General features: G+C 41.0%; 2 protein-coding genes across 2 annotated transcripts in view; one reads left to right on the top strand and one right to left on the bottom strand.

Annotated features, from left to right (window-relative positions):
• The first annotated feature begins 2,424 nt into the window (after positions 1 to 2,424).
• On the top strand, positions 2,425 to 7,275 carry LOC146673849 (uncharacterized). The gene is made up of 2 exons (XM_085392265.1): positions 2,425 to 2,537; positions 6,812 to 7,275. The coding sequence occupies exons 1-2, from the start codon at positions 2,498 to 2,500 to the stop codon at positions 7,273 to 7,275; spliced, it is 504 nt and encodes a 167-aa protein (XP_085248391.1). The 5' UTR covers positions 2,425 to 2,497.
• A 2,209-nt stretch (positions 7,276 to 9,484) lies between these two features.
• Positions 9,485 to 24,697, bottom strand: part of LOC146673848 (endophilin-A1-like) — a 55,650-nt gene continuing 40,437 nt past the window's right edge. The window contains exons 2-9 of the mRNA XM_085392244.1: positions 13,916 to 13,984; positions 12,774 to 12,846; positions 12,521 to 12,664; positions 12,219 to 12,352; positions 11,935 to 12,093; positions 11,377 to 11,480; positions 11,154 to 11,284; positions 9,485 to 9,681 (exon numbers count right to left, since the gene is read on the bottom strand). Coding sequence (XP_085248370.1) covers positions 9,485 to 9,681; positions 11,154 to 11,284; positions 11,377 to 11,480; positions 11,935 to 12,093; positions 12,219 to 12,352; positions 12,521 to 12,664; positions 12,774 to 12,846; positions 13,916 to 13,984 — 1,011 coding nt within the window. The remainder of the gene's footprint in view (positions 9,682 to 11,153; positions 11,285 to 11,376; positions 11,481 to 11,934; positions 12,094 to 12,218; positions 12,353 to 12,520; positions 12,665 to 12,773; positions 12,847 to 13,915; positions 13,985 to 24,697) is intronic.

Raw genomic sequence — 24,697 nt, 5'->3', positions numbered from 1 at the left:
ATGTGATTAAAATGCAGATTAAAACTGTTTGCTCATGAATTCATTTTTTTCTTTGACCTGCAAATTATGTGCTATAGACTCAAACCGAAACATTTCCAATATGAAATTACAGGAAGGATTTTAAAACTAGCAATCATTGCTGGTTGTTGATGCAGTTCCACTTTTGTGCAGTCAGTGGTGCTGTAGCTCTTTGTCTGATCCCTCCGTTTATCGACTCATTGTGAAGAACAGATTGGAGCCTTGTTTGCGCCGTGTCATCATAGTGTTAATCTTTATTGTCATTACATTGTAGTTCATCTTCACGACAAGCAGTTATACATACAGTGGTCTTAGATTATATCATTGTCCAATACAAGGAGAGCAACAGTTAGAGTTAGTATCACAGCTAGATTTTTTCCATTGACCAACCCCACCCCCAACCCCCCCAAAATACCCCTTCATCCTCCCCCCAATCACTACCCCTCCCATACTCTACACCATACACCAATGTATTGACGACCGTCAAATATGTCACAGGTGCCTAACCATTAAATAGGACACAGGAATAAATAAATTAATAAATAACCAAATCAATACATACAATACATATATAAATAAATAAATACCAACAAGGTGTGTATATATTAACATACACACAAGTAGCTCACCAGAGGACAGCAGGTTCCAAAGTCATAGGGCCATTTCATACAGCCACAAGGCATAAAGTATGATTATGTAACACAGCCACAGTTCAGACCCCGGCCACATTATTACACCCCAAAAATCATGGTGCAGAGATTAGATTTAGTTTTGCAAATGTTTCTTTGAAGCAGGTCAGCTCTCAGAGGCAGACCCGCTCCCTTGGGAGAAATCCTTCTGCTTGAGTTAAACCTCACAGGTGGAGCCTCAAAAAAGCAAAAAACAGCTTGAGTTAAAAATAAAACACCAATTTTTATTTAAATATACTGTCATCCTTGGTGCACAAAGGAAAGTAGCTTACATTATTTTATTTTTTTTGCAAGTGGACACTCTACACCTCAAATCCTAATCTGTTGATCAATCAAGTATAGATCAATCAAGCCCAGTTTATTGGTGTATGCTGCCGTCTTTGAGCCAAGCAAGACAATCAATTCTTTATTTCTCCGAGATAACTGGCTGTAGCTTCAGGGGTTTCACATCACTCCAACACTAATTCTGAAGCACAGAGAGTATATTTGCTCACTGGTCACTTTATTAAGTACACTTTGCTACTACCGTACTGGGTTGGACCCACCTTTGCCTTGAGAGCTGCATTAATTCTTCATGGCATAGATTCAACGAGGTTCTGTGAACATTCCTCATTTATTTGGGTGCATATAAAAAGAAAGCATTGCACAGTTGCTGCAGATTTGTCAGTTACGCCCCCATGATGTGACTCTCGTCTTCCACCCAAGATGCTCTATTAAATTGAGATCTGGTAACTGTGGGGAACCATTTGAATACAATGAACTCTGATCACCCATCAGAAGACAGTCAGCATCAATACTCAGGTAAGCAGTCACATTAAATGATGCTCACCTAGTAGAAAGAGCTCAAACTTTGCCAAAAAAATATCCCACACTATATCACTCTATCACCAGCCTAAACTGTTAATACAAGGCAAGATGCTTTGTTTATGTCAAATTCTGATCCTATTGTCTAAATATCACAGCGGATATTGAGACTGATCAGATCAGGAAATGTTTTTCCCCTCTTCTATTGTCCAATTTTGGTGAGCTTATGTGAATTGCTATCTCGGTCTCCCACTCTTAGCTGAAAGGAATGGCACAGTGTTACTGTTACTGTTGCGTTCCTATCAGCTCCAACCTTTGACCTTAACGAGACATTTTCACTCAGGGAACTGCCACTGACTGGATATTTTGTCTTTTTTTGGACCATTTTTAAAAACCCTGGAGATCCCTGTGTGGCAACAATGCCACATTCAAAGCCATGTGAATATTGTTTCTTCCCTCAGCATTATCTAAGTATTCATAGTCATAGTGCATAAAGGCACTGATTTGCTGTCATGTGATTGGTTGATTTTATATATGGATAACAAGAGGTTAAACAGATGTCCATAATGAAGTGGGAGGTGATATTAACTATTGTATCTTACTGTTAAATTATACAACATATTTTTTTAGTTCATTGTTGCTGTACACTGGTGGAAACCATCAGCTATGAGAAGCCCCTAAATCTTCTAAAGCTACTGTTAGCAAGAAAATAATTAAGCCTGTAATTTCTCCAACCAGTTATCACAAGACACCAATAATACTTATACAATTTTGCAAATGCTTTCTTTTAGGTTATTAACCTGCTTATTAATACATAATTAATGTAAAATGACTTTTTTTTAGCAGAAGTCCAAATGTAAAGTATATTAGAATCTGCCAGCTGGTGCTTCTCAAGTTTAGCCCCAGACAATGACGGTGTTTCTCCTTTCAGAACAGCTGTACCTCTGAGGAAAGACTGGAGACCTGCAGCTTTTGTTTGGAGTGTCATGACTGATCTCTCAACTGGAGAGGTGAAACTGACTTTAGGTAGGTAATGTGGCCTAGGTCTGACTCTTACCAAGGTGAACAGGGGAAATGGAGGGTAACACTGTACAAGTCCCTCATTGAGGTTAGAATACATGTCGCCATAGAGGGCAAATCGCAGTGGAAGTGAAACAAAAAAAGCAAAAATAAAAACATCATTCAAAGAAATACAAAAAGTCTTAAAGCACTTTGTAAGTTGAAGAAGAGTGCCATATGAATTTTCAACAGGTCAAAGAGTACAATAACTGAACAACAAAAAACAGAAGAGTAGCAGAGTTAACCTAGGTTCACTGCACTGCAAGACAAAAGCCAGCAGGACGAACATCTCCCCCTTCTCTTTTTCCCTTTTTGAATGTTTTGACTTTTAAAAAATCCATCTCAAAAAGCAGACGTGAAGCGGTCCAGTTGCATGCAGCTCACACACATTCGACAGGCAGACTCAGAAAAATCAGGTTTTCAGACACAGAACTTACCGACAGAATAAAGTAAAAAGAAAACACTGAACATATGTTTGCACCAACCAAACCTCCGTCTTTTACAAAAACCTGTAACATTTATGCAAAAGCAGGTATATGGCAGAAAAAAAATTGAAGACTGGAAAGAGATTATTATAAAGTTTTATTTGATGATTGTATTGTTGTTTTCACGCATGTGCTTTGGCAATGGAAGAGATGTCTTAGCTCTTTCACAGATAGATAGACAGACAGATGGGTAGATACCTCTTCCTTTGATGAAACCTTAAATTTTATTGTTCCATCAGAACTTATTGCCTTTATATTCAGTATTATTGACAGTTTATAGAAGATACTGTTTAGTCTGAACCAGTACTTTTCCTTTTTTATTATTATTATTACTATTCAAAAGAATTGTATAGTAGCTTTAGGTTTTCCCGTCCTTCAATCAAACTTCTATCAAATATTTTATCTTGACAAATATCTCAACTAAAGCATTTTGTTTTTGTTGTTTTCTGTCTTGCCTCTGTCACACTTCTTAAGTATCTGTGCCATTTTAGGTGGCATAGACTTTCTCTGGTATGTGTTATGCACTGATTAATCATTAGACTTTAGCAAGAGAAGGCAATAAGATTGTAAATATAATTATAATGGTCATGATTTTTTATATCTGCTTTTTAAGCCTAACCTCATCAGCCATCTCCAGGTCCAAATGTCCTTTCTGAACACTATTCATTTTTGTTTTTGTTTTTTTAAGGTCCAGATTCCGATAAAATTATCAGTGTGGTGTTTTCCAGGTGTTATAATTTATTATCCAGGCACCCATTAAAACAGTGATCTATGGGGTTTGGCAGAGTTAGCAGTAAGCTGACTTTAGTCACTGAGATAGTTGTCATTTAAAGACTGTATACCATGTTCTTACTGATGTCTTTCTGAAAAACTATAAACATACAGCACTTCTAGATGCAAATGAAGACTGCTATGGAAACTAGCAGTAACATATAGAGGGTCACTGAAGTTGGGTTAGTTGACATAATGATCTACTCCTTTGTAGCTGGCTACAGAGCAATAGGTAGGCTAATATCAACACATCAGCACAGGGATGAGGATGTAGGATGTGGCTTAAATTGTTCTCAATAAAAATGTAAGAGGATGCGCTGCTGGCAGATATAAACTTCATATGGAAGACAGAAAACACTGGACACAGATAAAACATCAGCCTAGAAGTCAGAGATGACACCATCCACTACACATGAATAATAATCAGTGTGTTACTGCATGTTTTGGATTGCTTAGTATGAAAAACTGTGGTCCTAAGTTCAATGTCTTGAGCTTTGATACCTGGAAACAGGGTTTAATACCTGATTACTTAACAAGCAGACAATCAAACCCGTCATTTTGCCTAAAGTTTGGTAGAAACCGTAAAGATTTTATATATTTTAATATGGTCCACGTTATACATGTAAACCATTAACCTGCTAATAGATCTTAGTATGTTGATTTTAGTAGTATAAAATGATCATTGTAGTATAACCTGTTTAACATGAAAGCCGCTCTTCTGGCAGAGTATTCTAGAAAAATTCGGAATATGTTATATTTCTCTGTTGTTTTCAATAGCCTATATGTTACATTTAAGATGAGGTATTCAGTAATCAGGCACTAAATACTCTAACGTATTCTGCTCAACACTGCATCAACAAAGCAAGAGTACAGGAATGTTAAGCTAAAGGCTAGCTGGTTAGCCACTTCTGGCACATTAGCATCAGCCATGCTAACACAGATTCCTGCTGGTTCATAAATAATGCTCAGATAGAAAACCCTAGAACCCTAAGATTTTTTTTTTTAAATTATTCTTAAACTCTGTACAATAAGTATCAAACAGTCCGTTTTAAAAAATGTGTGACTGGTAAATTACAACTAGAATTCAAAGCAGAGATGACCAAGGTGTTGTCGTTTTCCTTTATCAGTTGATTTGACATAAACCCAGAACTATACTTAGATGCCTATTTCAACAAGTAACACATGTAATTATAGGTTTGTAGTTCTGTCCTCTATTTCGAAGAGAGCTCTTAATATTACTGGAATGTTTCAGTTATTTAAACTGAGTCATCTCTCTAATTGTGAGTCCAGATCTTTAAAAGTTGCTTTATCAGAGAACCTTTAACAGTAAATAATATCAACCTTTTTCATATGGTCGTTGTCAAAGTAGACTCCTTTACACTGCTTTTAACAATACTGCAGATCTGTCCAGAAACTGAGAATAATGAGAAGCATTTTGGCATTGTAGCCATCCTGCTAGATGCTACACATCGCGTTTGCAGCAGGGAGCTACCACCAACACAGAGTTCTTACTAACATTTAACTATTCCAGCAACTGTTTAAGAGAAAACTAGAATGAGATATCTGAAGCATTTGGCTAAAGAATGGTATAATTATGCCTGAGATTATGACAACAGGTTCAGAAGCAAAAAAGATGTCACGATCGTAGGGTTAAAATAAATAAATGAGTAAATCTTGAATTTAGTGAGATGTTTAAGGGCATTAACAACATTCTGATATAACAAAATGTATCATTCTATGAACAAGAAGGCAGACAAAATTCTAAAACTTGAGTGCAACCTAAAAAAAAGTTTGGTCATCAAACAGCAATTTTGGTCATCACGCATTACTTTGAAGCTGACAGCTGGTTGCTGGTGAGTGTTCCGGCCACTGGTTGCCTAGGTTACCTTCTATTGTTATTCACTATCAGGTCATATGACAATACAGATATTCTTCACTATTCATTGTCTGTTGGCTCTCAGTCATCCAGGTCACTGCAGTCTAAGGAGCTTATAAAGAAAAGCGTCTGAACTTCTTTAAGTTTGTTGATGATGTTTCACCTCTCATCCAAGAAGCTCCTTCAGTTCTTAGAGTTGAAGAAGCTCCTTAGATGAAAGTCCAGAAGCTTTTCTTTCCAAACTCAATAGACTTCACTCTTCATTGTTATATACTTCAGTTGCTCACCTGGAAGATGAGAAAAGTTTATCTTGGATCCCATCCATTTCCCATTGCCAGTGGTTACTTTGGCCATAGTCGCTTGAAGTCACTGAATGTCACAGACTTCTTATGGCCTCTGGTTGCCACATTGCTATGAATCAATTCCATTGTGTGCAACTTTACATTATAGATATTATTCAATGCAGATGGTTTAGCGAATGACTTCCATTGTGAATATGGCACATCTGAGCTGCACTGACCTTTGTCGGCCCAGTTAGTTGCCATTAAACACAGCTATAACAGGCAACTGGTATCATGACCAGGCAAAAATATAGTATATTCTCCCTGGTAAGCTATCGGGATTTTGACATAAACAATGTGAATCTGGAATTTAGTATTAGCATTACAACAGGTTTCATGACAGCAAAATGTTTTGATCTTGCTTTACTGTTTCAACATAAAGCTTAGCAACTAGTGTTAGAGAGTTTTAGTGTTTGAGACCAAAATACTATTAGTTTTTCATTGCCAAATAACAATAAAGTTGGAAAGATTCTGAAATATTCACCACGGAATTTCAGATACTTTGTTTAGTGGGAACTATGATCATGTAAAATAGTCGGGCCCCTAACAGCACTCTAAAGATTAAAGCGTAGATGTGGCGTTGCCTGCGGTGCCGTGCACGGAAGGCGAATACACCCGCCGACTTAAGCATAGCGCTGGATCATGCGATGGTTGGTTGCTGTGGTAATTTTGAGCTGGCAGCGGGAGAGCTGCAGCTCTGTGTGTTTGTGTGTAAATAAAGGGTGCAAAGCATGTTCATGTTACCTGGTCTGCTGTGGTCATTCACAGTGGTGCCGAAACCCAGGACGGGAGGCTCGGCAGACTCAGGACTGGGCAAGCAGAGAGAGGAGATGGTGCAAATGGTGGCTGAGCTGGCAGCCATGCAGCGGGAGCAGGCGGCGGTGTGTCGCCGGCAGCAGAAAGAGCTGAAGGACCAGACAGAACAGAACCTGCAGAGAATGAAGGATCTGGCGGTGGTAATCCGGTCCTGCCCGACACCGCCGCCACCCCCACAGGTGCTCCCCGACACCTCTGGGGTGGCCGGTCCGCAGCCTGTCACCGCACCCTTCCCCACTCCTCGGGTGGGAGTAGCTTGTGCCCGGCAGGGGCCGGCTCCCATTCCTGCTCTCCGGAGGAGGGACAAGGAGCAACTGCTGAGCCCACCACTAGCTCACCCACCTGCCCAGCCCGAGCTGGAGGTCAGCGTGGGAGGAACTTGCTACACCATCGCTGGTGGTGGAGGAGGCATGTGAGGGTCCCCGCCAGCCGGAAGCAGGGGTGGTGACGGAGGGGCCGCGCGAGGGGCTGCTCCAGCCTGGAGCTGCGGTGGTGGTGGTGATGGAGGGGCCGCGCGAGGAGATGGAGGTCCCTGTGCCAGGGGAGCATGCTCAATTGGACGTGCACGCCAGACCGGCCTCACCCCAACCAGTGGCCGGCGTACACCGAACATCTGCCCAGCCGCCTGTTAGCTGGGGCTCACGACCGTGCCAGCCGCGCCGCGTCCACCTGCCACGCGGCTGACCTCCAGACAAGCTTCGCCGGCGCCGCTGGGTTCGTGGGCGGCCACCTGAACTGACACCCCTTGGCCAGGGGCCAGGGGCACCGACGATCCGGGCTGATCCCCTCTCCCACTCGTGGTGGTGGAGTAGGTTCGGCCGGATGTCTGCCCGGCCTCAGTCGGGCGATGGGGGTATGTGGCGGGGTGGGGCCTGCGGTGCCATGCAAGGAAGGCAGATGCACCTGCACAGCATCTGCAATCATGCCCCGCTGACGGGTCCTGTGATGGTTAGTTGTTGTGATATTGTTGAGCTGGCAGCAGGAGAGCTAAATCTCTATGTGTTTGTATGTAAATAAAGGATGCAAAGCACGTTCATGTCATCGGGTCTGCCATGGTCATTCACAGTAGACTTTACTGATACTTCTCAGACAGATTGTTGGGTAGATATTAATTGTTGTAACTAGTGCTCCCAGCGTTAATCTCGTTAAAATGGCATTAATGTCATTTTAATGAGATTAACGCTGGGAGCACTAGTTGTAACTGTTCATCAGCTACTACATGTCCTACTGACGTGCCTTTTGGCAAGGGAGTATCACCTCCCAAACTTAATTATGTTTCTGAGCATGAGTTATTGAAAATCTGAAGAAATCTAAAATTGCTGTTTTTTAAGCCATCTAGCCACACACAGTCATGCATGCAAAAGCCACATATTTAGACAAATCAGCAAGCTCCTACTCCACAGAGTACAAGGAAACCACAGTATATAGAAAGGAAAAAACAAACAAACTTCTTTCTCACTATGCATACTGGAATGCTCAAATGTGTATCAAATAAAAAACAAAAACAAACAAGGCTCTGTTCAATAACATTCATCTGTGGCTGTGATGGCAAATCAGTGCTGCTTGGTAAAAAGAGTAACCCAAACTTCTCCTTTTCATCACTTGAACTCCTGCTTAGTGATGTGTTGAATGAGTTTCTTGATCCTCAAGCCTCAAAACCCTCCTAAAAGTTCCATTTTACAAGATAAATGGGTTTAAAAACAAGTGGATAAATGTTCTCTTTTCCATTCTAGCAAGACCAAGCTTACTTCAACACAGTCAATCTTTTTTTGGCTGGATCATGCATTCAGCCACTGAATTGAAATGCTATGCAGTGTCAGCAAAGGCAGAGGGTGTTACAAAAAGAGCTAGAAAGAGGTTGAAATATACCTAAATCATAAACTCTATGGATCTGTGGCTCTGGGTTGTTATTTTGATGGTCTACAATCTGGACTATGGAGCCTTTCTAAAAGGTAGTGCTACCCAATGAAAGAAAATAACAAGACAAGAGAAAGTAACAAAGATAGACAGCTGGTAAAACTGTGACAGTTTCTGAAAAATTTAGGTATGAAAAAGAGCACAAGAAGGCAAGTTAAGGTAGAAAGAACAGTTACTTTTAGAGAAATACAGCAAGAAAAGAAGAAAGAAGACAGTCTCACAAAAAAGCTGTCAGGCAGCTAAACCGACAAGCAGGAATTTGTGCTGGCTTGATCATAAATACAGTAAGAACAGGTCAAAACGCACATACAGACACATACATGCACGTACATATACACCGTGCCTTATTCGCAAGTCTCCATAACCTCACAGTATTCTGTGCTGCCCGGCCAAGCACTGCGCTATAAAAGAACATCATCTCTTTGTCTTTTCATCTCTTTCAGTCCCTTGCTTATGCAGCTCTCACGCTATAATCCTCCTCTCCCTTTCTTCTTCTACTCTAATCGCTGTTCTACTGCCGCATCTTATGTATCCCATCTCGGGCTTCTCTCTCGTTTCAGTCCATTTTGTGAAAGCAGAATCGCACAGAAGCACAGAAGAAGAAGAAGAAGAAGTAGAAGGAGGGCGTGGTTTGTTGTTTATGCAAATACAGGCTGTTTTCTGGGTGTCTGGATTGGTCGAGGGGAAGCGGAAGGTTGGTAACAGGACCTAATGAGGGAGCGGCACCAGAATATCCACATAATTGATGGGGAAGAAGCCCGACTGGCCGTTGATCATACCCTCGTACCAGTTGTCATCGATCTGATTGGTCAGGGTGATGACATCCCCCTCTTTGAAGCCCAGCTCACCTTCATTCTCTGGTTCAAAGTCGTAGAGCGCTCGACAACATGGCTGGTCCATAGGGGCTGTGAATGGACAGAAGCAAAACATAGTGAGTCAGTTTCACTCTCTATGCGGCATTTTTGGTTATCTGGTTTGTTTTGGTTTAGCTTAATGACACTGTTACATACGGGGCCTATTTTGTTTTACTTAAGAATTTCTTGCTGTGCATTGAACGGGGCTAATTTGCTGGATATCAACATAATGGTTTGACAAGGCTCACCTGTTAACTGAAAACCATTCTAACTAACTTTGAAATCCTGCACAACTAAAATCCAGAGAAAGTCAGGAATCTTTTAAATAACTTTGTATATTTCATAATTAAACTTAAAATAAAATCATGCAAGTCCATACAAGTAAATTGTCTCGAATATGAAACAAGTTTAACAGACTCTAATACTACTCTAGAAGGTAGAAAGAAACTTTCAGCTGCTAAATAATTTCCCAAGGGGATGCCACAGTGGATGGATGCGCATGCTAATTTGGAACTCATCTTTACACCAGATGCCGAGCACTGGGAGTACACTAGCTTGCGACCCCCGAGGCTTGGTTTGTGTCCCCTTTCTGACATGCTTTAATTAATTAATTTTTTTTTGGGGGGGGGGGCTGGCAGGCAGATAGAGCAATGAGCCACTGTGATGGCCTTTTTTTGATGGTGAAGACTCATTGTGAAACCTTGAGATAAGCATTTCTGATGTCGTTCCTGTGTTTTTCCAATTGGGGTGTTGAACATGGAGTCTGACTGAAAATTAGACATACAGATAGACAGATAGATAACGACTTATCAATCACAAGTTTGCAATGCCAATCAGTCCGATTTGCCTCACAGTTATGAATTTACAAGGCTTCACAACAGGACTTCACAAACCAGTGGGTATGTGGCCAATAAGTCTGTTTATAGGCCTTTCAGAAATAATTTTTGACAATTTTGACCCAGATCAGGAATATATATTAAAAAATAAACACAAAACTCTCTTAAAGATGACTTGAAATAGCGACTAAGATTAAAAACATCAAGCAATTGAGAACTGGGGCAATTTTCTTATACGCTTAAATACAACCAGACTTATTTTAACCAGTGGAGTTATTCCCTGCTGATTGCTTAAAATAGGGTTAATGCACTGCTGGACTGGTTTCACTCCTCAAGGCTTTTATGTAGAGTCTGTAGTATCTACCGCTTTTACAGGATGCATCGTATGTTAAGGTTCAGTGCCTTGCACTTGGCAACATGGACAGGAAGGGCTAGGAATTGAACTGCCAACCCTGCAGTTAGTAGGCCAAACCGTTCTTCTAAATCTCATCTGAACTCCCACGGCTTCTTCTATCTGGTAGATGTGCTCGTCTTTTTGCTCAGACTACATGAGGCATCCCAGATCCTGACTTACCAAGACACTACTGCAGATACCTCATCTCTACTGGACATTATTTGACAGATACCACTGAGCTGGATACTGGTAGTCATCTAACTGCACATCGAAGATTGACATCCTCTCTCTACCTGGTGATCTTCCTGGGGATTTGGCAGAGTGTATCCCTCCATTGTGGCTTTCGCTGGGTGGCAGCAGCTCCAGTGTCATTCTGGGTTTTGGAGTGTACTCCTTCCTCGGTTTACTGGACACTTCTTTTATCCTGGAAGGAAGCCACACAGTTAAGTTTTATCTAACCACACAGTCTATTTTTATAGCTTTATTTCTATCCTGAGTAGGAGGCTGGATCGATACCTGTCCTCCATCTTCCTGGAGAGCTGTTGGAGGATTTCAGAGGCACGACTGTGGTATTCAAACTGAGCTTGGACCAATGCTGAGAGCTGGCTCACCTGCTCTATCTGCAACACACACATAAACGTGTTTTTTGTTGTTTTTATTCTTCCAAACCCATCCTCCATACCCACGCTGGGCTGGCACTGGTTTGGCACAGCAAGGCACAAGATTGCTTGTCTTTTCCATGTTTGTATATAGCATAAAATTTTTTACTTGGAACATGTCAGTAACAAGAATAGACCTTAATATTTGATTTCATATGTTCCCCCCTTTTTTTAAAAAACAAACAAACATTGAACATGTTTTTGTGGCTGTAATATAAAATCTTCTTTTAATTTGCTGAGGGCACAATATGATTAGATTTTCTTCTTCTGATTGGTCTTCAAAACTCTGTTTTGGTATTAATGATCTGAGATTATTTAACACTTTTCTCTGTAGAGCTAAGGAACATATTTACCTTCAACTCTGATAATAATAAGTTATGGTGGAATTGGAATACGTATATTACATTATCCTTACGTCGCTCTCCAGTAGGTTAAACATGCTCTGCTCTGCGATCTCTTTGCTCTCATCAAACTTCTCCAGTGCCTGTTTGATTTCGTCATCCTGGACTTTCCCCTGACGCTTCTTCTTGTAGTCGAAGTCCAGACGTCGGCCTTCCATCTTCTTCAAATGATGCTGGAATAGATGAGAAAGGAACATGTGATATAAACAATTTAAGATTCATGTTGAAGAAGAATTCAACAACATGTCACCATTATAAATTCAATTTCCCACATATCTAATGTTACTTGTTTACCGACCTGTATCTCTTTGAGGTCTTTATCATGAAGATTCTGCAGTGGATCAATAAAGTTCTGTTTGACCTCCATGTCCAGAGCATCTTTCACCTCCCCGAGTTCCTTCATCGCCTCACCAGCATCCATGAGGGCCAAGCCTGGAAGTAAAGTGAGAAATTAGCAAAAAGCCAATTTTTCTGAGCTGCCAAGGTTGCTACCTGCTTATGACCTATTTTCCTCTATTATCTAATCTTGAATTGGAAAAAATAATTAAAAATGGTTAACTTTCTGATACATCTTACGTCATTTAACAGGTATACATTTACCAAAGCTGGACTCCTCTCCTAACTCCCGTCCAAACTTCAACATGGCGTCTCCTAGGACGGTCTCAGCCTGCGGATAACCAGGTCCTTTTTCCTGCCCACGGATCTTTGACATGGTGTTGATCATACTCAGCTTGGCTCTTGATGCTTTAAAAAGCAGAAATAACATCAGTAACATCAGGAGTCACAATTTGAATTACAATATAATAGTTTTGCAATTTTTTTTAGTATTCTGCAACCTTTGTATATTTAATACCTGGGTTAGGCTGAAGGTACTCTGTAGTTTTGGTCATGATGTCCAACACTGCTCTGCTGGTGACGTCCACCTTCTGCAGGGGAAACACCAGATTATCAGCATGTCAACTGATACTCACTCGTATAAACAGAGTAGAAAGTCCAGGAACAACTTCAACTACTTCCAAACTGCATAGAGCAGCTCCAGCAACGTTTTCAGTATGCAGTATAACAATTTTTCTTCCTGTGTATTTAGGCTTGTGGCCTTCATTAAGGTAATTATGAAACATATAACATGTTTGGAAGGATATTTCATAAAGCAGAAAAAATAAATCAAAACAACAACATGGGACCAACACTCATACAGAGTGATTATCTCTGGCAATAGAAAACTTGGGTGGTACCTTATATAGCCATAACCTGGAAAGGTGCAACTTCACCCTCAGTGACATAGGCCTATAGATAGGTCTGCCATCCCCTCTACCAAATATTACTAGGGGAAAAATGTGTATTCCCCAACCCTACAAACTAGAAACTTAGAATGTTCACCTTCAAATTGGAAGCTGTACCTTAATGTCGAAACCAATGCATTTTAAAAAGTGCACTTTTACTTTGAAGGTGAACGCTCTGTTTCTGTTAATGACCACGATGAAGGCCAACAGCTCATCAGTTATTAATCAAGTAATAAAGTTGCTCTATATACTACATGGAATACAGCTTTGCAATATTTTCTAGATATATTTAGATATACATTAAAAAATCTGCTGGTGTAATACAGGTTTACAAGTTAGTCATATGTGGTCAAAGTGAAGCAACACATAGCAGCCAGTTAGGCTGTAGTTAGAGCACCAAACTTTACCTTTACGTATGTCTTGTTTAATTAAAAAAAACAAAAAACAAAACAAACAAAAGTATGCTAGTCTATCTCTGCTGTGCCCACTTACTTTGTGGATTAGATCCAAGAAGAATTCTGGCACCAAACCTTCTCTCAGAAAATTGTCATTGAAGCTTCCAGGTTATTTTAGCGATTATAACAAGTATAACTTTTAAATTAGCTAACCTCTACCAGCAGAGGTAAGAGAGATCCAGTTTCTCTCTGCTTCTACGCTTAACACTAAGCTAAGATTAAATCTGGTATCAGATCACAGACAAACAGGTAATTACCTTCTCCATTTCTTTAAAGTCATCATCTAGCTTGGTTCCTTCCGCCCCTCCAACCTTCTCGCTGACTTTCTGTAATAAGAAATCAGGGGAAAGAGACAGAAAGGGGAAGAAATATGGTTAATACTTTCATATTTGAGTAGCTTTGATTACTCAAACCCACCCTCAGAGGAAGAAACACCAAATTGCGTTTAAAGTGGTAATGAAGAAAGTTAGAAAGTCTGGCTGTGTGATAAGAGCAAAGGCAGAAAAAAAAGTGTTGTACAAAATAATTTATGCAGGAAAAAAGAGACGAGAAGGAAAGTCGGTGCAGTGACAACAGCTTTCACTCAACCTTTGATTCCTCGATTTTTTTGTCTTCTACTTTAATACCATTAGAATACAGTGTTTCAGAGTGAGTCAATAACAGTTTATTTTCATCTGTGTCCTTGGCCTGTGCAGGCAGAAATTGAGCAGTTTAAATTCTCAGACAGTCTCTTCATCCTAAATAAAACCTCTTTCAGATGGCCAAGCATCTCTCGACTGATGAGCCGGCTTTCTGCTTTCACTGCAATGCTTCAATATTTTTCTCAGAAACACGTTCAAGCCAGTGGCACCACTGAGTTCATAGACAGCAGACAATCTGAATCTGCGTTCACCTGGTATTATGTTCACCCTCATTAGATGTCTCAATGAACCGTAACACTGAACCTCCAGCGCTAAAATTTATTTTATTAAGGCTTATTAACTGAGGAATGTATCAAGAAAACATAATAATGTGATTTTTCTTTCCCGCGGTCTTCTTTTTAGACAGACATGGATATTTCCTGTAAGTCAGCTGCAGCGCACCACAAGAAAGCAATTCAGATGTTTTTACAATTGTTTTGAAACCTGCAGCTTTCTCGCTATTATTGCAGCTGAATTCATTTCTTTGTAAGAGCCCTGTCAGATACCAAAGGAACTCCAGCTGGGAATATTCAGCTGACTATATTACATTATTCAATAAAATAATAAAAGGTTAAAACTTGTAATCACTTGTTCTGAGAATAAATCACTTTTTTTGCTTACACCTGCAGTCTTGGTGTGGATATTATCAAAATGTGGACATTTAAAATGTTAAAATACGGGTTAGGACAACAGAAGATTGCTCAATTATGCCCTGGGGGACGGGGCTATGGCTCGCTACATCCTCTTGCAGACCATTACATGTGGAAACCATTTGAATACAAGCGCGCTGATCCACACAGGTGTGCACACGGGTGTTCACTGTTTGTAGACTTAAATTACACCTTTCTTGGCTGCTACTTCAAAGCACATTGTGCGCTGTCTGTCCTGCGTGCTGCACAACAACATTGAATATTTAGTATTTACTGCTGTTTACACTTAGCTAGATTAATGCGATGGTGTTGTGTTTAGTATGTTGCTTTGGGGTTTTTTTTTGCTTGTTTTCTATTCTTCTTCTCTCTCAACAGGTGATCCAGGAGATTTTTTTTCTCCCACCCTTTCTCACTGTCCCTCTCCCCTTCTGTTTTTCTTTTCCTTCCTCTTTCTTTCTCCCTTTCCTATCCCTCACTCATGTCTGTCCCATCTGTAACATCTGAAAATAAAATATAATAAATAATAAAAACTAAGATCGATCAAATGGACCAATACGGCAATGCCACGATGATCCATTTGGCAAAGTAAATCCACTGGGTATCCTTGTTGGTCTTCAGACAACAATTCTGACGACTAAAGAACCAAATGGGACAGGGCAAAAAAAAAAAAGAAAAAAAAAAGATTGCTCAATTATGAGTGGTACTCTTCACGAATGTGATGGATGATAATGGATTCATTTACAATCCCACCATCACAGTTCTGGGAGTTTGAACACCAAAAAGCCTCCTGGCTTCTCTATGAAGTCACTTCAGTATGTGATCTTCAAAATGAGAACCAGAGCTCAGTTAAACAGTGTAAAATAATAACAAAGAACCCAAATCACCACAAACTCACCAAAGAGACCCCAAATTACCAAATAGCTCCAATCTAACATAACAATAAACACCCACAGAATGACCTTAAAGATACACAAAAGACCCACAAACACCCAAAAATTAACTACAAAGAGACCCAAAAAATGAGCGAGAAAAACACCCTTAGTAATCTAAATGACACCAAAATGATGAGGAAACAATCATAAAGAGACAAAAAAGAACAACAGGCCACAAAAAGACAAAAGCTTACAGAGACCCAAAGCAGCCACAAAGTGACCACAAAGACACAAAATTACAGAAATAAACCAAACGAGAAGGAAAACAGCCACAAAGAGACACAAACTTAAAAAAAATAGGGGGGGGGGGGGGGGGGGGGGGGAACAGCCTCATAGAAACACAAAGTTACCAGAACGGCCCTAAAGACAAGCAAAATAATCAGAGACAAGAGATACAAACAACCAGAAACCAACCATTCAAAGACAACGCAAACCACTCAAAACAATCAAAAAGGATCAAAAGCCACCAGTAAATGGCCACAAAGACGACTGAAATTACCAAAATAATCCCCACCACAAGCAGAACAACCCTGAAGAGACACAGAAGAAAAAAGAAATGAGTAACAAGGAAAGGGAAATATCCATATATCAGACACCCCTGTGAAGTAAGGAAATTAAACACTTAAGAGACAAAACAAACACAAAGACACACTTAATTACTGAAATGATCCTAAAGACAAGCATAATTAACCACAAAGAGTCCACAGACCACCAACAAACGACACAAAGTAACCTCAAGTAATTCATCTCTTTCAAAACAAGCAGTACCAGTTTTTCTTCACTTAACCAAAATGTGATTATTTCCTCTAAAAATCTCCTCTTGTAGAGTTCAGACTGAACAAAAAAAGCAGGACTTAACGTTACACAACTACAGCCCTGTCTGTAATAACAAAGACATAGTGGAGCGAATGAAGTCTGCACAGCAAAGACAGCAGACTCATCACAAATGCTGTGACCTCCATCTGACTGCAATCACACTGACGCTCAGTGAGTTATAGATATTGCCTTGCTTATATATAGATCTTTGTTCTGCTCTGCTTGTCACTGTAGGAGAGGGACTTGCTGCAGAGTGACACTGCTTGCTTGCTAATCGCCTCAGGTTGCAGGGAAGGAGGAGAGAGGGATTTTCCACAATCGTGACTCATATCAGACACCCACAGCTTAGTGAACCCATGTGCACCTTTCCACTTATCTATGCAGTAGATACCAGTAAACTGGGGCTAGTAGGAGGAGTTGGCCGTCCGACTGCGGTCTGGGGTGTGGGGCCTCCCTGCTGCTGCGGAGTCGGGGTGGTCTGCCTCTCCCCACCGCAGGGAAAAGGGTAACACCACCTGGGTCTGGGTGCAATTCCCCCCTCCAGGGGCAAGGGTACCTAGACCCGGTTTGTAGAGTACGCTTGGGGAGTGTGATTGTGTGTACAGCGTCTCTTTATGTCTGTCTCCACGTTGGTTGAGTGTGGAGTGAGTGCATATGAGAGCATGAGGGTGGGAATGGATGTTTGTGTCTGTGTGTGCCTGTATGTCTGTGTCTATATGTCAGGTTGGGTATCAGACACCACCTCTCTGGGGACACCTCAGGCCCTCCAAGGTTTGGAGGCCTATCTCCACCCACCACCACTTCCCCTGCCGGTGGCGGACTCCCTCAGGTGTCGGTGTGTTGGTGGTTCTTTGTGTCTGGGGGTGGGCGTCCGGGTACACACCGGCTCACTCCTTGGCGGCCGCTTGTCGGGGCCTGGGGCTCGCTCGGGCCCCTTTGGAGGTGGGGTGCCCCCGGCCTCTCGGCCTGGGGCTCGGTCACTCAGGCACAGCTGGGGGCCGGCGGAGCTCACGGGCGCGTCACTGCAACTCCCCCTGACTTCTGCTCCGCGGCTGCTGGGCGAGCCCTCATCTGGGACTCTCCTCAGCTCTTACTGGGACAGTGGCGCGGCTGCCCCTCTGTTGGTCTTCCATGGTCTCTTGTGTTCTGGGGGCCTCTGGATGTCTGGAGTTTTGATCTCCTCCATACCCACTTCACACCCTGGAGGACGGGGCTGTGGCCCCCCCACACTCCCTAGCAGATCATTACATGGAGAAACCTTTGGAATGCAAGCATGCTGATCCACACAGGTATGCACACATGGGTATTCACAGACGCGGACTAAAGCTTTCTTGGCTGCTGCCTCAAAGCACACTGTGCGCTGTCTATCTTGCGTGCTGCACAATATCGTTTATTATTTAGTAAATATTGATATCTATGACTAGCTAGTTTATTGTGATGGTGCTTTGTTTTCTCTATTATTATGTTACTCTTTGTTGTTTGCTGTCTCCTCTGTTTGTTTTTTTTGTTTGTTTTTTTTTTTTTTTCTCCATACAGGTGACCCAGGAGTTCTTTTTTTTTTTTTTCTCTCTCTTCCCCCCCCTTCTCACCGTCTCTTCTCCCCTTTGGTTTTCTTTCTTTCTCTCCCCCTCTTTCTCTCATTCATTCCCCCTGTCCTATTTATTAACAAAAAAAAAAAAAAAAAAAAAAAAAATGACAAAGGATGAACTGAAGCTCTGCCATCACGTAATGTCGCATACTGCTGTTTCTGATGTCATTTAACAAAAAAAAAAAAAAAAAAAAAAAAAAAAAGATACCAGTAAACAAATGCATAAAAACAACATATGGCAACAACAGCAGACAGCTGCACTTATGTATGCTCATGCGTGACGGGTGAAAATGAATATCTGAACTGCTGTTGCCACTATTGCAGTACTATAAGAAACCGTGAAATGATCATCCGAAACAGTTGCCAAACATTTCTCTTAAGTTTCATACACGATTCAACCGATTCAAATGTGCTGCATGATTAAAGTATGATGTTAGAATGACAAAAAATAAAGTTCCATCAAATAAAGTAAAAACTAATTAAATATACATATTGTAAACATTAACAGTCTGCAATTTGGATTTTTGTTTTTTTTTTTTACAAAACAGAATAATGTAATTTCATTGTTTATGTAATACAAATAAGACTAATTAAGAAAACTAAGCAACATACCCCATTGCTCTAGCTACCAAATTCAGCTAACATGAATCCTGTGTGAATGTTGTTTAGCATTATGGCACGAGCAACCCCGACTACCATCTCTTCTACCTAAAGAGGCAAAAGACATCCAGAAACAAAACACTCGAGCAAGGCCAGAGAAGAAAAAAAACAAAAACCCAACAACAAATACAAACAGGCAGTATAGTGGTTCACTCAGTGAGGAAACTCCTACACCCATCAACCACCCAAATTAGAGCCCAAACACCAACACATAGATGTGACAGAACCCAGATATCCCTACCCACTGCAACCCACAGTGAAGATCGGGAGGCAAGAATGAATAAACATTTGGTTCTTCTGACTCCTTTTCCAACAGGAAATCATCAACATTTGTTTTTTTGTTCGTGTAAATATGCTTTCAGTGATTTATGTTTATTTATTTTTTGTTTTTGGTTTGGTTTTATGGTTACTAAGACCTGTTGCTTATATGTTCGAAATAAACATTTGATTGACTGATTGAATTTCATAACCTCTAAAAATGATCACTTGGATAGGAGCCAATGAACTGGATATGCAGTAGTCAAAAGTAACTCCACTTTAGCAGCAACAGTAACATATGTAGTCATACCAAAGGTAAAAATTAAAGTGGACTTTTCTGGTAAGACTTGTTTCTCCATTTCTGCACACATGGAGGCAAATTATGAAAACATGCAATTCGTGGAATGAGCAGCTAAATATGTGTCTGGTACAGCAGATGTCACACATCTTCATCAAAGCAACAAGCCATGCAAGCATAAAGATAAATATGTGCTTGTTTATGTAACGGCTTGTGCACCTGAGCACCTGTGTGTGCTTGTTATGACACAAGGCTGAGTGGGTCTCTCAGACAGGCAGAGAGAGCGAGGCGACATAATAATGAAAAAATAGAAATGATGAAAATGTAAAAATAATGAAAAACAATAGCGGGGAAAGAAAGTGAGCAGTACAGACAGATGAGGAGGAAGATGCAGTTACCATGGAGACAGGGAGCTGACTGCATCCTTTCATATTTCTGAGAACCAAACACACACATTGGCAGCCCTCCTGTCGTCTGCAAGGCGGCTGCGGAGCGGCGCGCTGACACGCTGTTACGTAACTGCTTCTCTCTCAGCAGTGTTGCTTTCTTGTAATATTTCCCTCTTACTGTCCTTCCATGCTGTATGTGACGACCCACGTTTACACCTCGCTGATGTTTATTTTTCCATCTTTTAGAGTGGAAACACTGCAAGCTGTACATCATCTAGAAAGGTGCAAAGTCAGGTTTTCTTCACAGAGTTTCACACCATGTTAGCAAAAGATGTAAGTTTGGTTTGAGGGAAAATTCACATTTCTGGAGCTCTCGAGGTCTCACTGTACCTCCATAATGTTTTTAACCTTTTTCCTATTTCAATACAGGGCTTTAGGCATCTGCTGATACTGGTTACTGATCTGACACCAGTGTTAATTTAATAAGCTGTATCCCTCAGCCTGAGGAAGAGGCTAATAAGGTAACATGAGGCTAAACTTCAGCGCTTTAAACCTACAGCTCGATGACTGGCTGTCCCATTGGTTGGCTTTGCAAAATGTGAAAACTCAAAGTCTTCAACACTCTGAGAAACTTCCATCAATTCACCACAGCTTATCCACTCCAGTGTCGCAGGAGCTCTAGGTCAATCTCAGTTGCTACTAGGTGGACAGGTCACCATTCTACCTAACCTTTAGCCAATAAAGAATCACTAGATAACCCAACATTCAGGTGTATGGACTGTGCGAGGAAACTGGAGGAGGGAACCCACACAGGCACAGGGGAAACATGCAAACACCCCAGCTAGCTTACAGCCTCGAACCATCTTGCTGTGAGGCAACAGTGTTGCCAGCTCAGGGCCTAACTTCAGTGAACATCCTTCAAAAGTCCAAGATCACATGATTCTAGGGATTAGGGTTCTTAGATCTCCAACCTGTTGACACTGTTAGCTTTCGCCATCCATGCACGCAATGCTAGCTTTTCCTGTTACCCAGCAGCCCAACCTTTTTTTGTGCCACGGACCGGTTTATGTCCCACAATATTTTCAGGGACCGGCCTTTAAGGTGTCGTGGATAAATACAACAAAATAAAACCAGTACCAGTACCAAAAAAAAAGAAGATTTATTCATAACACACATGTAATGTTTGTGCTATATGTGTAAGGTCGGGGGGATTCCCATTTCACTGCAGGGCAACCTGCATGTGACGAATAAAGCTTTGATTGATTGATTGAAAAGATCCAGGGAAACCAAGTTAACGATAAAAACAATTAAAAAAATAATGCAAAAATTGATAAAAACCCTGAAAACCAAAAGATTTCACACCCAAGCCTCAACTCTCGCAGCCCGGTACCAAACGACTCCAGTCCATGGCACAGGGGTTGGGGACCGCTGCTGTTACCGACCCCTTTGGTATACTGAACACAGATCTGACCGACCCTTTGTTAGACTTGTATGAAGCGAAAACCAAATCACTACATTTTTGTTTAACCCAGACAGGCCAAGCATATAAAAGGAAAAAAACTTAAACAAATATGGCTTTTGTCACAATCTATTATAAAAGAATTATACCTTTGTGTGTGGATGCCTCTGCAATTTACAAGGCATCTCACTATAAATTCCACAGCAGTAAACACACCAATTAAACTTCATCACCAGACGATTAGGCTGTTTTTAAACACAGAAAACAACCTACACCTACAAGTGCTACTGGCACTAGAAAAATAATTTTTTGGGGGAGTGTTTCGTTGATTTGACAGCACACATTTAAAGCACCTTCCTACACTCCTTCATTACAGCATGGTAATAACAGTGTGCAGCTGCAGTTGTTGAGGAGTGGCGACTTTCACAAACACACAGTGTTTTACTGTAAAATACCTCAACCAACTGTGGAAAACAGCACCGTGTACATCTCAATAACAGCATGATTTTGTTTAGATACAGTTTATTTTTGTACTTGATAATGCAAAGAGTGAATCACAGCACAGATAGAAGAGAGATTTGCTTAACACCACAATTACATATAACTGATGAGCTGATTTACTCTACCGGGAACACCGGAGCAACAGGCGCTAATCAAATTATCACTCCTTCACCGATTCCAGGCTGTCACATCTAATTTTAAAAACATGACATTAGTCTGTTTTTGAGTCAAAGCTGCCTTCACGGAGATACCAGATACTAAACAAAACCCTGATAAAGTGATGACAACACATTTAACCTCGAGCACAGTGTAAACATGACAGATTACAGCAGAAATACAATCTGATTAACACGAACAATATTTCTGTGCCATTCAGTCTTTGTCAGGTCACAAAAAGCATACGCACTACCGACGATCATGAACACATGAGCAGCTCTATGCTTTAGGCGTCAGATTTTGAAAAACAAAAACACATGCCTTCAAGAGGACCGATACTGCTTTTTCTTATTTCCTGTTGCATAAACATGAGTGTTTATGGTAAACTGACTGCACTGTTACTCATGTATTGCTTTCTGAGTACTTATAATGCTTTTAATTACAGGCTACACCCTCTTTATTTTAACATTTACGCACTTTCTGTATTTCACACATACAGACTTGCACTCTGATGAATGCATACAGGGGAATTCTGGGGGCTTTACCTAAAGAGACTGGGGATTGAACCACTGATCGTCTAATTGGTAGACAAGTCTACTGAGCTAGGTTTCGTTTAACAAGGTTTAATAATGCCGCTCCCTTATTTACAAGGGGTCACCACTAGGGTAGCTTGCTTCCTCCAATGAACTTTACAAGGAGCAGGCATCATAGGAAAGTTGTCTTAAAGAAGCAGGAGCTAAACTGCTGAACTGAAACTGCTTCTCAGTTTTCAGCCCAGGAGGTTACTGCTTAGCCTCCAAGGCTTCAGAGCTGAAAAATGAAGCCATTGCAGAAAGTGTCATAAACTGCCGCTGACACTGACACTTGAGGCCTGGAGTTGGACACTGCTGCCATAGAGGTTCAAGGCCAACTTCAAATAAAAAATAAACATGTTAATGGTGCAAGGTTGGGGAGGTTTTCAGTCATCCAGGTCTTGGTAATCTAAGGAGCTTGGAAAGAAAAGCAACTGGACTGAACCTCTCATCCGAGAATCTTCTCCAGTTCTAAGAACAATGGCGGAGAGTCCTTTTCCTTCCAAGCTCCTTCCAAGTAAATAATGGTTTAGTCCTTATGGATACACTTTCCCCACTAGGTGATTTTTCTTTTTTAAAGGACCTCTTGTTTATGTTGTTGGTGCCTTTATGACTATTTTCCATGATATTATTTGTACTTGTACTAAAATACCATCCAACAAATCCTCCAGCTGTAGTTTTGGTGAGTGATATTCTAATTACTGTACGGATACAGCTTGCTAACCATGTTTGCTAGCAGTAGCTGACAACTTAGGACTCTACCTTCTCATGTGAATATGTCCACTTTTGACTTCAAGAAAGTCAAAGTGGCAGCAACCATTTGCTAATGTTAAGGCTTCAAAATTTAGACTCCAAAAAAGTTAGAAAAGGTGCCATCCTGGTAGTTGTGTCTATCCCTTATTTACCCTTGGAGGATTAGTGGATTTGGATTTTTTTTACTCGACAAATCACAGAAAAAGTTACTTTTTTGGCTTTAAACACATAAAAACTCAAAAATGGACCCAGTGGGTGCTTCTAGAGAAAGTCATTTCACACCCACAACCTCCCACACACAAACAGAAACACAGACAGTAAAAGCTAACCACCTTTTAGACCACTGAGGCATTAACAAACCCCATCTGTTCTACATCTCTCCACCTCCACAGTTGCTCGTTATCATTTTCTCTCCTTTCCATCCTCTCTCTGTCCTTGATTTCCCCCTCACCCCTCTCTTTTTTTTGCTGACTCACTCCAACTGATGCCACAAAAAAATAAACCTAATTACAAGACTGCCATAACAGGAACGACAGCGAAGAGGTCAAAGGTTAAAGGTTGTGGCACCTTGCCAGCAGAGAGAGAAGATAGCTTTTCCTCCAGCTGACATAAATCTTGTTTGGAAGGGAATTGGGCAATCAGGGAGAGTAAAGGTTGGCAGCCGGAGTCAGCTCATCTATCAGTCTGAACGGCTGCCAAAACACTCAAACGCCATCTTGAACTGTAGATGGATAAAAGGCTGGATTGATGGCAGGCTGTTATGCCAAAATGTAATAAGGTTGATTTATAGAAAAACAAACATTTATATCTCCATCAATATTTTGAAATTTCTGGTGATTCTGGCCTTTGAAATTTTTTATTTGGTAATAAAAGATAATTAAGCATTTTTAATGACCCTCAACCCAGCACGCTGTATCACTAGTTTTCATTTTACTGCATTTAGGAAAGAACAGCTGAACTTGTAGTTAGGGGTGGACGATATTAGATTAGATTAGATTAGATTAGATAGAACTTTATTAATCCCTCGGGTGGGTTCCTGTGGGAAATTCGATTTCCAAAAAAGCACAGCACCGACAGAAGTTACAGTTACAGAATATTATATATATATATATATATATATATATATATATATATATATAAAACACCCAGCACGCCCCTGCGGGCGGTTTATCCTTCAAGCTCGGGTCCTCTACCAGAGGCCTGGGAGCTTGAGGGTCCTGCGCAGTATCTTAGCTGTTCCCAGGACTGCGCTCTTCTGGACAGAGATCTCCGATGTTATTCCCGGGATCTGCTGGAGCCACTCGCCTAGCTTGGGAGTCACCGCACC

The sequence above is a fragment of the Rhamphochromis longiceps genome, linkage group LG3 (assembly GCF_057381845.1).
Source record: "Rhamphochromis longiceps isolate RC_006_pf linkage group LG3, R_longiceps_female_GT1.1, whole genome shotgun sequence".
In the NCBI taxonomy this organism is placed as follows: domain Eukaryota; kingdom Metazoa; phylum Chordata; class Actinopteri; order Cichliformes; family Cichlidae; genus Rhamphochromis; species Rhamphochromis longiceps.
The sequence above is the reverse complement of the archived record's forward strand: the minus strand, read 5'-3'. Positions and strand labels throughout refer to the sequence as shown.

Bases quoted from the DNA above. Each gene is read 5' to 3' on its own strand.
- LOC146673849 (XM_085392265.1), top strand. From the start codon at position 2,498: ATGACTGATCTCTCAACTGGAGAGGTGAAACTGACTTTAG. The intron at 2,538-6,811 runs GTAGGTAATGTG...GGTCATTCACAG, and splicing joins AGAGGTGAAACTGACTTTAG to TGGTGCCGAAACCCAGGACG.